Source organism: Apteryx rowi, unplaced genomic scaffold (assembly GCF_003343035.1).
Source record: "Apteryx rowi isolate R43461 unplaced genomic scaffold, aptRow1 scaffold_107, whole genome shotgun sequence".
NCBI classification, from domain to species: domain Eukaryota; kingdom Metazoa; phylum Chordata; class Aves; order Apterygiformes; family Apterygidae; genus Apteryx; species Apteryx rowi.
The window spans coordinates 446,420-461,433 of NW_020447275.1; the positions used below are offsets into that span (position 1 = coordinate 446,420).

General features: G+C 35.8%; 1 protein-coding gene across 2 annotated transcripts in view; it reads left to right on the forward strand.

Moving 5' to 3' along the window:
* SBF2 (SET binding factor 2) overlaps nucleotides 1-15,014 on the forward strand; it is a 326,277-nt gene that overhangs the window by 295,250 nt on the left and 16,013 nt on the right. For both annotated transcript variants that reach the window (XM_026070870.1, XM_026070861.1), the window contains 4 exons: nucleotides 2,442-2,543; nucleotides 3,800-3,985; nucleotides 12,455-12,581; nucleotides 14,003-14,130. In XM_026070870.1, the coding sequence (XP_025926655.1) occupies nucleotides 2,442-2,543; nucleotides 3,800-3,985; nucleotides 12,455-12,581; nucleotides 14,003-14,130 (543 nt within the window). The remainder of the gene's footprint in view (nucleotides 1-2,441; nucleotides 2,544-3,799; nucleotides 3,986-12,454; nucleotides 12,582-14,002; nucleotides 14,131-15,014) is intronic.

Below are 15,014 nucleotides of genomic sequence, written 5' to 3' on the forward strand. Positions count from 1 at the left end.
ACTTCCCATATGCACAAGTATTTAACAACAGGCCAACATCTGTTGTCTATTGTGGGATATAGGAACACGTCGGGGGACAGGGGGCTCATCATCTATCAGTACCTGTTCTCTCTGAATCTGTTCCTTTATTTCCGTATCCCACATTCTCTTATGTTAAGACTAAGAAAGTGAAGGCGTGATTGGAAGTAACTTTTGCAAGATTCAAATGATGATCATGTGGAAAAGTCAACTCCTTGTGAATCTTTGAGCATTTCAGTTATAGCGAATACTTTTGAACAGGTGCATGTTAGGTTTGGAATCCTCTGTTGAATAAATTCTCCTGAATATAATTAATCGTAGAAAAAAGAATAGAACCGTATCTTATGCTAATTTCTCAAGGAGGAAGTACCTGTCCGTAACATAGTAATTCTGGTAACTATGTATCATACTCCTGGCTGGCATGAGCTACAATGCCAGGACAGGCTTGCCACTTTTCCCCTGGCGGCGTGATCCCTGCTAGAGAGCACAGGAGCTGGTCAGCGCTGTGTCTGAGCCCTGCTTTGTTCAGGAAGGGGAGAAGGAGGTGGGGGAGAATGAATACTTGACTCCTCCACCATACTAACGTTTTCAATCACAAAGCGATTGAGCAAATCAAAAAGTGTAGACAGATGAGCTGAGTTACATTTTGATGAAATAAACTTGTCCCTATAGCAGCTCAGAGATCAGCTGTTTCTCAAAGTATAAGAAACTTCAGAGCAAGGGCAGCAGTGCATTGCTCTGTGCTCAGGACTAGATCAGAATATCACGCACTAGCCCTGATTCATTACCAAGATGTTTCTGTGGTGTAAATCATGTTTAAAATGCTATGGTATGTGACTTATGTGATAAACTTAATTTATGACTGATTTGTCCCATTTTCTACTTCTTTCTGCTATCTGTCATCTTGGAAATTTGTTTTTATTATACAAAGCTTTCTTCTGCTAGATAACAGAAGTTACATGGTATTGGCTTTTAATACTGTATAGGTTAAATAGTTCTTTTTAAGGCTGTGAATACACAAAAAAATCAAGATGCTGCCATATTTTCTGAATGTAAATATAATGATAAAAATAGTGAATCTTTATAACCAGATTACACATCAGTTTCTTTTCGTATGGACAGCAAGAAGAAGTCTTTATTCTACTCTACTGCCTAAAAAATATAGACATGTTTGATTTTTAAAGGTGATATTCTTTTCAATCTTTATCTATTAATAATTTCAGGAAAATGAGTTGCTTTTATTTTCTAAGTAATGACTATGGGAATGTTCAGAGGAGTTAAGTATCTGCCATCGTAATTTCCATGGTAATATTTATAGGATTGTTGATTGTTTTTTCCTTACATGATCTTAGATATGTCTTGTTGTCTTTTATTTATTTGTTTTCCTATGTTGTTTTCTTTCTTCTTTCAGGCTTTCATATTTCCTACTGCTGGTCTTGGTTGGGTTCTATTCAGTGCTCTACAAAAAGCAGTTTCATTCTACTGTAAAAAACTGAATTGGTTGCGTATTGTCTGTTATGTTGTTTGCCAGGAATGCTGTCACAGTATCACAAAAATGATAGAAACAGGACAAAGATTTTCCCTTTTGTAATTATGATGTAAACTGCTTATTAAGAAAAAATAAACCTGTGCAATCCACTAAATTTTTCATCTGCTTGTAACTTTTATGTTTGAATAAATCTCATTCAAGTCAATAAACCTGCCCAGAGAAATTAACTTCCCCATATGCTGAAGCATTTGTAGTAAAACTGCATAATGCATGTTAGAATTAAAGTATCCTCTTTCTACATGTTTTAGCCAGTTTGTCCCAAAGCAGAGAAGAGACTTTAATCTATTTCCAGATTATAGAAATGGGATTTTTTTTTCTTTTTGGATTTTTAATACATAGTTCATTGAATTAATTTCAAACGTTCATGAGATTGTCCTCTTTTGTTTTCCTGTATTTTCTTTCTTCCTTCTTTCAGGCTTTCATGAGATTGAATATTAGAAATATTTTCCATTAAATATCTTTTACATGGGTTCTACCATTAAAAGTATGTAGTGACTTTATGAAACTTTAACATTTCACAGGAAAAGATTTTAGTGTTGAGCCCAGCATGGAATTTCTCTACAATAAATCTGTCAACCATGTTGTTCCCATTCTCCTTTTTATGACATCAATTTTATTACAGAACACATTAGTTTTAATAGATTCAGCTCCTATCTTCAAATCTTTGCTTAGTTTTGTTATAGTTTGAATAAAAACCTTCTGAGACTGTTATGTTATTATAGTTTCTAATCTGTTGCATCAATCAATTTCTCTGTGCTGTATGTCAGCTTCATAAGTCATTTTTAATATTAAGTATAAAAGGATTTTGTTTGTTGATAAGATCTAGAAATTTATCTTACATTTGAGTATGTTACTTATTTGTAATACTTTATAGCTTCACAGGATAATGCAGTTGGGTGTGATCATCTCAGAGCTCCTGGAAAATGGTTCTTCAGTTATGGTTTGTTTGGAAGATGGCTGGGATATAACCGCACAAGTAAGCTGCTATTAAAGCCTGGAAATAACTAGTGAGACGAAACACAAGGCAATATTTTTTAGATAAGTGACTGAAAGTTTGATATAACATTAACAACTTTGTGATGTGGCAGCAATGAAGAGACTAGAATGCCTGAATCCTGCATTCCTTTGCAGTTTGCACCTATTACTGATTTTTCACGACCATGAAAAATGTTCCATACAATGAACTTGTTCCAAAGGTCCTGATGGGCTTACACTTTTAAGGCACATCTAATATCTGAAATCCTGTACTGACTATATATTTTAGACTGAAAGCTGAGAGTTGCCACAGCAGCTCATTTTATCTTTGTAAATAAAGTGAACGGTTGCCTCGAGGAGACTGACCAACCACAAGAGAGAAGGAAGGGAATTCTTTCTCTTGCCATTCACTTTTCTTAAATGAAGTTAGGAGACCACACACAAAGAAAAAACTGAATTTATGCCAAAGTGACACCTGCTGCAAGGACAGATGACTATAACAGATAACTTTCTGAAGCAAACTATAAATTAGGTGAATGATGACCCACTGCCTCATGCGGTGGGTACATTGTGTCCATGTAGTTGCTTCATAATCCAGAAAATAAACACAGATACCAATAATTTCTGTAAATAAAAACCTCTTGTACAGCCAGCATCCCGATACCAGCTAAACAAAAACACAAGGGAATGTTAACATTATTCTTGGAACCACTGTCAAAAATGAAAACTAGAGAAGGGAAGGTACATAATAACTGGAGCTAGGAGATGTCTGTACTGCGTTTTACAGTCTCCTGAGATGCTGTCTACAAGAACAGGCTGGTAAGCACCATAGTACGGCAACACTTCAGAAGATCTAAAGTAACCCTCAAGAACCATTCTTTAAAGCTTTCTCTGCTGAGGTAGCCCATACTTTTTTGTAAATGTTTATCATCCATGTTTTATTAATAAAAGTGGTTTTATTTCAAATTTAATTTAAATTTGGTAAGCATCGTAATAACCAAAATCTCAAAAAATCCAAAATCTACAGTTGCTCAGGTTTGTCTTTTACCCAGTTTAGTTGAAGCTCTTAAATATGAAATATTATTTGCATTATTTTGATAACAATATCTGTAATTGGTAAAATATTTGTAATTTTGTTTATATGAATGCTTTTGTTTCCCTGAAATATAAACAGATTATGGAATATTTCATTGAATAAAGTGTTCTCCTTTTAACTCTGATCACGCTTAACACAAAATATTCTGTTTTGTGATCTAGGTGGTATCTCTGGTGCAGTTACTCAGTGATCCCTTCTATAGGACACTTGAAGGCTTCCGAATGCTGGTGGAAAAAGAATGGCTGTCTTTTGGTCATAAATTCAGTCAGCGCAGTAATCTGACTCTCAATTGTCAGGGTAGTGGATTTGCTCCTATTTTCTTACAGTTCCTAGACTGTGTGCATCAAGTAAGTCAATCTATATCTAATTTTAGTTTACAAGAAGTATTCATAAATTAGTGTATGGATGCCACGATTGCATGTCTATTATAGATAATGCTTTGAGAGAAGACTAGTAACCTTTATCTCTAGCTTTTGGTAAAGTGAATGGGTTTTGCCTCAAGAAAGAGTTGAAAAATAGCAAATGGTTGCCTAGAGGAGACCGACCGTCCACACAAAACTGTATAAAGGGGATTGTTGGCATTATGGATCTTTTAAGACGATTTATACGGAGGTTTTAAATAGGAGTTCTTTAAGCTGGCTTTTGGCAGCATGGAGGACCTTAAATTTAAAAGGAGATATTGGCGGATTGTAAATACAGTGAGTAGCCAGCACATGTGCTTTTTAATTCCCTGTGCATGATGATGACCTTTGAAGAGGCCTTGTACTGTGCATCAGTTCTGGAGACAACCTATATGCTGCAGCTGTCTGTGATGTTTTCAAACTCCAAAATAGAATTTAAATCAAAAACCCCTCTATTTCCTCTATGTAATGCATTCCAAAGGTCTAGTGTGTTACTCTTACATGTTCTAGACAAGCAGAGCCTGATGACTGGTAGCAGTGGAATTTCAGCACGAGTGCTATACGTTTTTTTCCCTCTGGTAAACAGTCTGTCTTAGATCTGACTGTTGAAGCTTTCCTGAGGAAAATTCTACCTTTACTTCATTTTTTTATACTAGCACTTAATTCAGTACTATACCTGCCCTAATTCTCAACTCCATCCAAAAGCTTTGTTTTAATTTTTTGAGAAACTCTCTTCAATTTCATTCCACATCCTCATTTGTAGATTTTTTCAGGCTGCAGGGACTGAACCTTACTTGTAGCAGAAGAGGAGTGCCTTTTCTTTCTTTGCCTGTTGGCACATAAATATGGTGATGATTTCTCTAAGTAGGATGTTGTAGCTAAGGTGAGTAGTCTTTTGGTAGATTTTTCTTGTCATTTTTTTCTAATCAAATGCAGGGACAGATATGCCAAGTCTGCTGCTATATATAATTGCTGTAGGCCTCTTCCCAGAATGAATTAGGTTTCGAGCAGCCGATCATTGAGCCTCAGCCTAGTACCTTCCTAGAGAGGTTCCTGTGGGGTGACCAACAAGAAAAATCTCTCTGAGAATATGGAGCCCACTGGAAGTATCTCAGCAACCTGAGCCTCATTGTGCTCCCAATCAGAGTTATAAAGACAAACTTCCAAAATGATCATAATTATATGAATAGAGTCAGTGTATTTTTTTACATCACCAGTTGGTTTGACCATTCGACTGTGCATAACATTACATTTGCCATCCAGGTCATTGCAGCAACAGTATGGCAGTCCGTAACTTCTTCATGATGATTTTTCAGATTAGGGTCTTGCATAGAAAGAAGGATAAAGCACAGAGTGATGAGGTTCTTGAAGCATTTTGGATTCAAGACAAAGATGTCATTCCAGGAAGTTAGTTGCAGGCCTGATGTTCGAGTGAGCATTATTAGGCAGAGGGCCTCCTCTCAGGAGCATGTTAACAGATGTTCAAGATGGTTATTAGGGGAAACAAACATAAATAAAATTTTGTAGTTCGTGGTATTCTGTTTTTCTCATGCTAGTCTAATCTCTGCCCCAGAGTTCATACAATTCCACCATAAGTAATGCTTTTTCTGCAGGCTTTATATTCTTGGCTGGTAGAGATTTCGCTGTAATTTTCCATTTCCGTAGTTGAAACAGATTTTTCAGAGGTGCAGTAATAGTACCAGAAAAAGAAGGAACATAAACCTTTAGAAAGCTGAGAAACAATGGGTCAGCTGGAATGTTCTTATTTTTTTATATAGTGCATGTTCAGAAGATGAATACCAACAGTTACACGATGTAGCAGAAGTTAGATTAACAATATCACACTCATTTCAGGTTAATTCTAAAGACTGTTCCATTTCAGGTTGATTATAAAGACTGTCCTCTTTTTCATCTCAAAACAGTAAATAAAATGCTTTGCAGATTCTATGTGTATACGAACACTAGATAGGAGGAGGTAAATGACATCTTGCAAAGCTTGCATGCTTCCTGTTACGTGCATGTGTTACCTTTCCATTTCTCTTGTTTTTCTCACTGAAAAAAAAAGTGCTTTATTAAGCACAGTTTATTAAGCTCCTGGGCTTTATTATTAACCTGTATTTGAATCTGTGGATGTCTGTGTCTCACATAAGACTGTTAAAAACACCAGCCTCCTTTCTGGAAACAAACATTCAAAATGAATACTTGCATGGAGTTGACCTGAAAGGGGAGTCAGCAAGTAGACTTATTCTGTTGCCTGAAGCAAAGTCCACAGTTTAAATTTCACAATAAACCGATGAAAAACAGTCTTTAGATGTCTATGGGCAAGGGATAATGAATGAGAAAATGAGTAAAGACTCACTGAAGAACATATTCAAGAAAAGAAAAATTTTGTATATATCCCAACATTAAATATCTCCTTAGAACATCAGATTTATTACCATCTTGCAAGTTAATAAATCATATCCTTGGAATTTGGTTCTGCTTCTACAGCGTTTCCAATTAGAAAACCTTAGAAGTATTTGTCATGTTTCATATCTTATCAATCTGTTTGCCAATGGCTGTGGTCCTCAGGTTAATATTATTTAGAATGGGGAGATTTCTCTAATGAGAGTTGATACTACACTTTTCATTCAAACAAGTCTGACTCATTGTCACAATAACTGTTCCTTATAATAACTCAAGGTTATTGCTCCTTTGCTGAAGTAGAAAAATCTAATTCTTAGCTGCAGTGACTACTACAGGACAGAATAGCCCTGTCTTCAAATATTGAGACCCTTCTGCTGGGTGGTTCATTCAGTTCTGTGTACAAATCGTCCATCTGGTGCTATAGTCTCTCCACTGTCAGATCTCTTCCCCTTGCTTTAGTGAGATGACTGGATAACACTGCCTATTAATAGGATGGAATAAATAAACATCTGGTTTGAAGCAGTAGTGTAATTTTGAAGTGAATCCCTCAAGCATCTTCCATTACCATTTGTTGATGCTGTTTTGGTGCATGTGAACTAGATTCATCTTGGAAAAAATAAAATGAGTTCAACTTCAGGTGTGTGCCAAACGCACATCAGCTCTTCAAGGGATCTCAACCAATGACCAGTCCTTCAGAGAGCTTAAAACCATGTGTACAGCAGGGTTCATTAACTTAACTGGACCAGACTAAATCTAGTCCAAAGTAAAACAACCAACATGCAGTGAAGCTGTAGGGACCTCAGCACTAGCTGCTTTAGTCCGTTTGCCCACTCCTGTTGCTCTGAATTACTTGCTAATGTAGACATAACTGACATCATTTTAGATATCCTGTTTTTGACCCCGGAGACACTTTGCTGCAGTCTTATTGTAATCCATCTTAGAAAGCTGGCATAAAGAAAAACGAGGAAATTATCCATGCATACCTGCAAAGTATTTTTCTTCGAGTCCAAAGATCACAGAAATTTTGGAGACAAATGGATTAACCAGAACAAAGATGAAAGTTAATATTTAAGGATTTGGGCTTATTGTCATAAAACAGAATTTACCATGTTTTCTTCATTTTCTTTAATTATGTTTAACACAGTCTGCAGTTTTAAGAAAGTAGTTTGTAATTGTCCTAGCTTTAGAAGACAGGACAAGATTTAAGGAAGTGGGATAAATCCCTGCTGCTCCAAACAACTGGCAGGTATGATTCTGCCTCAAGCTGCAAGGCGCCTAAAATACTCCTCCTAGATATGTGAACCTGTCAAAGAAACTTGACCCCTCTCCTGAGAATTTCTCAAGGAAGTGTGCATAATCTGTAGTACTTTTATTTGGAGGCAGAAGCAGGGGGCAATTTCAGACTTTCCAGTTTACTCTAAAATTAAATGTGATGCTTTTTCTTTTCCTAAGATTAGCCTTGAAATAACAAAATAAATATTCATAGTGTTACTTTTAGGAAAAAGTTTCCGTTGTCTAGGTTTGTTTTCATTTGATTTGGTTTTCCTGAATGGTAGAGAAAAGTTGCCTTTGTAATTAGTCTCAGGTATCAGCTTTGCAAGCATGTTGCTAGGTATCTGACTCTCCTCTATCTTTAAGAAGCTATATAAAGTTCTTTCAGCTTCATCAGCTTCTTCAGCTTTAAAGTTCTTTCATACATGTTACTAACAGATACTTTTCACAGAAAAATCAGTATTTTTTATTTTTTGTCTCAAGCTGTGTCCCCATGCCCTGGCTGCAGCTATGTCAGCTGAAAGATTACCTCCTGCAGGCCATCTGGAGCAATTCATCCCTTCTCCTCTGGTGGAGATACCACCTTTCCAGTCTGTTAGCTAAGCAGTTCGTGTGAACCTGCCCACCTGGTCGGTCAAAAGGGTAGAAAAAACTTGGTAGAAGAGGCACACTGTATAAACTGACCCATCTTGTTTTGCCTAGTGTGGATTCAGGAGCAGTTCAGCTGGTCAATCTGAGGGAGGCAGTAACCTCTCATGATGTGCAGATAGGACTGGCTAGGGGTTGTAATCTTTTCTGACAACATATCTTCAGCCAAGAAAGGACATGGGAGCACAGCTTTAGTGTGTAATCAGTGTAATATAAATTATGTAAATCTGTCCATTCTTGAAAGAATGCTTTAAGCTGACTTTCCTATGATTCTATTTAGAATGTGGCTCAGAATAGGTTTTCTCGAAATAGACATATGAGGATGAGTCTTCTAACTCCTAATGGCACAGAACTGCCTTACCAAATTCTAACCAATTTATTGTAAATTCTAGGGAAATGAGTTTTGAAGTCCAGGTAGTGGTTGAGCTTTCTTAAGAATTTACTGTGAAAAATATATTTACTGTTTACTAAATATTCGTATGTGAACATTTCTGTTACATTTCATTGGTTTGTGTGCAACTTGTTAGAGCACTACGGAATCCAGTTAGACCAGAAGTTGACTCTGAAGTATAATATGATCATATATTGCATCTAAAAAAATAGCCCATTCACTTGAAAGAAACATTTGGTCCCTTCAAATTATTTTTAACCATTACAGTCTCAACATAATAGGTACAATAAGTCACTGTAGAGCCAATATGCTCTAAGTATCATTGGTTAAACTAAAGATACAGAGAAAACAAATGAAGCAGTGATTCCTAAATTAGAACTGCATCATCTTGTAAAAAGTCATTGTTTATGCCAATATCTCCAGGTGTCAGCTGAATTATTAATGAAAAATCATTCTTTCACAATAGCAGCATCTGGCAGATACTCTCACTGCTTCTGAGAAGACTGGATTTATTAAAGTGATGTCACTGCAAGAAGCCTTTCTTATTTTTCTTCTTTATCTATTTGTTAACTCATTAAACATAATTAAACCTGGATGATTTTCTAAAACTGACTTCTTTCAAGCTCAACAAGAAGCTCTGTTACAGCACTCTCTAGTACTTACAGCCACAATGGATATATTCAGTTATGCCAGTGTTTGCAGGAGTAGCCTATTAGTGATTATGAGCACAAGGCATTTTGGAATATATGTATTTATTATTTAAGCTAAATAAGTATTGATACGTAATGGGAATACAAAACCAAAATGTTTCAAAAAACTAAGGAAGGCTGAAACAACAGTAAGATTACTAAAAACATTTAGGAGAGATTTAAGTTAACTGGGGACATTGTGATTTGAAAAAGAATTCTAAAATACTGGATTTCTGCAATCTAATCATAGTATTAGTATAGGTTTACTTATGTTTTAAATGTTTGTATATTATGGAAATTAAGCATTTTAAAAGAAGGTGCCGTTCTTATTTTCAAAAATACCCTATCTCTGTAGCCATATCTTTCGAGATAGTATATGTTGAAATTGCAAAGTGTAAAACATTGCTTCTAACTCACATGCAAGTTTTGAACATACCTCTTTGAAATCAAAGAATTAATGAAGTTTGACCAAAGAGGTCAACAGAGAGAAACCAGCTATATTTATCCCTAACTTCAGTGGTTAAGTTGCTTACAGTAATTAGTCTCTCTTTTGTGTTTATTTTTAATTGTTTAAATGAATCCAACTATTTTCTCCTGTGTTGAATTTCTAGTGAATGATCTAATCACCTCTGATGTTAGAGCTGTATTTTATCAAGAACTTTTTCCCTGATAGCTCAGCTGTGATTTGAATTTTGCAGACTATGCAGCAGCTAAACAGATCAGTAATAACAGTAGTCACTTCTCCCAGTGGTAGCATCCTTCCCGTCTCCAGGTGTGCTGAAACCAGCCACAACCATTAAAACACATACACTAACAGTAATTGCATCATTCATCTTTGCTGTCATCCAGGAAGTGGTTTAGAAGACAGTTGTTTTCACTTAAAAGGTAAATTGTTCTGTTATAATTTCTAGTTGCTTGTAGTTGTAGCTCCAGAAGTCTCAGGAATGGGATCACTCACAGCACCTAGATCCATGCCAAGATTTTAATAGCAGCTTATTTTTGTAACTTTTTAAATTTACTATAATAATTATTGACTTATAAATAGAAATTAGGACCCAGTAAAAGTCATGTCAAAGAGCAGAGTGTACACTAACTTATCAAAAAGCCTGTCCTTCTGTAGTGTTTAAAGGAAACTCTTTTCCTAGCATGAGGTGAAAAATGTATACTTAACTGCTTGTGTGTGTATGTATATGTGCATATACACACACACACACAGAGCTTTTTGAATCACAGTTCAAAAGTACATTATATCATTGTTGTACAAAATTAGTGTTCTCTGGTTGTATTTTAATCTAATGTATGCCAGTAAAATTATTTTCCCTTTTTATAAGTAGAACTAAAAAGTTACTTCGTCTACAAAGTTTATCTTGAATTTATTATAGTAAAAATTCTGCTTAGTTGTATAAGCATACAAAGCTATGCAGGAATGTAATCATTTGTATCAGAAAAGTAGTGCGGGTAAAGCAAGCATGAATACATTGAATTGAAATATCCTAACATTTTACATGCCTACCCACTAGCTAACATCCTAACAAGAAATTTGCAGGCTGAAATGCTGTGTATGTGTTTATAGGTCTTTCAAGGGATTTTTCTGTCACTGTTGTACATTCAGTAGCTAACCTTTCCTTGCTAAATTCATACTTGGCTTTTTTGGATTTCTTTGGGATTTTTTCAACTGGCATATGTAAAAATCTAAACATCAAGGAGCTTCAAATAGTCTAATACGCTGGTTTCCTTAAGCATTTTTAAAAAAAATCTCTCTTGAGGAACCAATAAGTAGAGATTAGCTAGAGAAAAATGTCAGAAAATGAGAGTGGTAGGAATGCAAAAGGCAAGACATAGGGGGATTGCAAAAATAAAGGTATTTTACTAGTTTTGATGTGAAGCTAGACAAAGCACTATGAGAATTATATTTCAAACATTAAATTCAATCAACAGTTTCTTTTGTGTTCAGTAAACTATTTATTTCTCTTGTAAATGGTGATTTTCAGTTAATTCCTTGTTTAATTCTGAAAATAAAGATGACAATTTAAAAATTTATTTTAAAAGAGTACATTTTAAGGGCAAGAATTAAATTTTGAATCTTGAATTTTATATGGATAGCAAGTATACAAGTATATATCATCAGTAATTAATGCTAACAAATATGGCCATGAATATTAAACTTCATGCTCGAAAGCTTACACCAGTCTCTTTCTGATAATGTCTAGGATGAAGCAATTGTGAAGAGCCATCTATTGCACCTTGCTCTACTGTAATAATCTTGCACTTTTTTTTTAAACGTTTGGTGCTGACTCCTGTTGGAGACATACACTAAACTAGATGGATTCCAAGCCTAACCCAGGATAATGAATCAAGATGTTACATTGTTTTTACTGTTTTAAATGTATACATATGAATAACAGCAGCATGGTTTTCATTTTTTCCATACTTCAACATTTCAGCACATATTTTGAGAAGGAAAAAGAAGTGTGTGTAGACTAGCAAATACTTCAGAATGGGGCTGAACCAGTAATGAATGATAGACTATCATTTGCCAGCATTACTTCTGTACATATCTGCTATGTTGTGTCCTGAGCAACAGCAAGAAGTCTGCTGCAAAACCTTCCCATTAAGTTTGATTTCCAACTATGGAAATGATGCATCGAGGAGTAGCATCTTTGTCTGTGAAGTTGCATGGTGTCTCATGAACTATCATAAAGGATTTATACCCAAGTGGATTACTTTAAAGAATCCTGGGTTTTATTCAGAGTAAAATACATCTTAGAAAAGTACACCCTATCTGCTCTGAAACATTTTTGCCACATAAACGTTCCATGAATTTAATTAGTTTTTAAATATTTTAAGACAAAATGTAGAAGCATTTTTGTGTACCACGAAGGCAATTGTATGGATATATTTGTTATCAGCCTTCACAGGAGAATTATTTTGTTGTCATATTTCACATTATTGTTCCTTACATATCCATTTGTATTATACCTCAATACACTTTTTCTTTTCTTTTCTTAGATTCATAACCAATACCCAACAGAGTTTGAGTTCAATCAGTATTACTTGAAGTTTCTGGCTTTTCATTACATATCAAATCGATTTAAGACATTTCTTCTGGATTCAGACTATGAAAGACTAGAACATGGTACGCATGATGTTTATTGCACATTGTTTTTGTAATTGTCCATATTTTTCCCATCAATGTTTAATCTACAAAAATTTGCCTAGCTTGAGATGGTCCAGTAATTTTATGGTGATGATCTAATGAATTCCAGTTCAGGAATATAAAACAAAATGTAGGCGAAGAGCGTGTAGAATTTCCTGAGTGAGTGATTCCTGAGTCATGCCACTGATGGGACTAAGAGAAAATGAAATAAAAAATCAGTGCTATACCTCTGTTTCTTCAACAATTTCTCTTCTTGATTTAGTTTCCCCTACAAAATACCTTATTTTAACAGAAACAAAAGCCTTAGGGATACTTCAGAGAGTGCATGAGGTTTCAGGAAAGGAAAGCCTTTCCATCTGTTATCTCTCACTCTTTTCTCTTGAATTCTCTTCTGTGTTTCTCTTCTTTTGTCTTTTGTCCTTACTCCCTTCATCTGTCATTTGCAGGCTCAGTGTTACAGTCAAGGCCTCATCTGCCCTCACAGCCCTCTTAGTAAGACAAGCCACTTCATAACAACCGCATTTGAGGCTGTTCTTGGAGCCCATTCACTTAGCAAAACTCTTACAATAAATGCTCTGAATTTCACTGCTTCATGGAGTGTTTCTCATGGCATATGGTCAATTTTAATGCTTTTCTTAAAAACTAGAGTAACCATGGAGCAGATTGAAGTTGAGCAGCCACTTTATTTCTACAAAGAATATTGATTTACAGTATTTACCTTCCTTTGAGCAAGAGATTGCAGTAGATGACCTCCTGTGGTCCCATCCAACCTGGATTATTATATGATTCTACAATTTCTATTTATTTTTTTAAACCATGTTTGTTTAGTGTAGGGTAGTTGTGCTTTCAAATACCATTGCATGTAGTATAAAGTCCTGTTTCCAGTAGTCTTTGACTTACCTGTATGTCGTTCCAAAGCCTTTAAGATTGCACAGGTCTGTGGCTCATTTGTTTACACTGGCCTGATCTGTTTTGCCTGTTGTGAGTTAGCAAATAACTCCAGGTGCAACTGATCTGGCAGATTGGAAGGGCTGGTAGCCTCTGGTACTGGGGGCAGGATTGGCTGGCAGCGCTCAGTATCACGACCGGTTGAGCCAGCACAGCTGCAGGCAGGAGGAGACATTTATCTGTACACTCAAGTATTCCAGTAAACTTCAGAACAGGGGTATAAATATAACATCATTGAATATTTTTTCATACCAAATGGATATTCTAACTTACAGAAAGAGTGGCAGTTACAAGTCACAGCAGTTGTTTCATCAAATATGATCTCTTGTAGCATTAGCATTTGATCGTAGATTTTTATTATACATTTAATCTATGAAATTCCTTTGGCTATGCTTTAGTGTTTGTTATGTCTTATTATAACTCTATCTTTTTGATGCTGTTGTTTTCCATAGGGACATTGTTTGAAGATAAAGGAGATAAACATGCCAAAAAAGGAATTTGTATTTGGGAATGTATTGAAAAGATGCACAAAAGGAGCCCTATTTTCTTCAATTACCTCTATGCCCCTGCTGAAACAGAGGTATGGTATTAAAAAAAGAGGTTATTTGTTATTTTGAATGGTTCCTTGAGTACATTTGATACCGTAATTGTTCTCACCTGAAATAAACTCTTGGGGGACAAAATTGACCCTCCTTTATTGACTGGTGTAGTGTCTTACAGGCTTGTAACCTCAGTCATGTTAGTTTTGGAACGGTCACTTTAGTTCACTATAAAGAACCAAAATCTGGAACATCTATTTCTGCATTCCCGCTGAGGTAAATGAGGATACTTGTTTGATGCAACTTAATTATATGAATGATTATAAAAATAATCTCAAAATTTGCACAGGTTGTTTAAAAAAAGTTACATACTGTAAACCACGATTCTAGCAAAAATAGTTCAGAGTAAATTCCAGTCACAATGGGATAAGTTTTGTAATGATCTAATTGAATCATATTACCTATGCCACTGTCTAATATGATAATGTATGTTCACTAGGTTGCACTGTGTCTTGAATAATTATATGAAATTCATAATACCCTCACCATTATACAATTCTGCAATAGACAGGGAAGAGGCAGTCAAGACATCTCAAAGAACTGCATGGAAAGGGTGCAGTTCATGCTTTAGCTCTGAGGGCAAGGCTGGCTTAAGATGTTCCTGTCTTCCCTTGCCCCCCAGATGTTCATTGCTGTGCTGCTGCCTCCTGCTTCGGCAGCCTGCTGCAGGCTTCCCCTTGATAAATGGTTTGTTTGCATGCCTGTCCACTGATGGTTCCCAGAGAAAATAATGACACCACAGTCTCTACCCATCTCTGAGGCCATGTTTCCATTGCCACTTTTGCTGGTGCATCTCCATTTTCTTGGTTTTCCTTTTCCTTGTTTTACCACATTGTATCTTAGCATACGTAGCACTTTGTGCTTT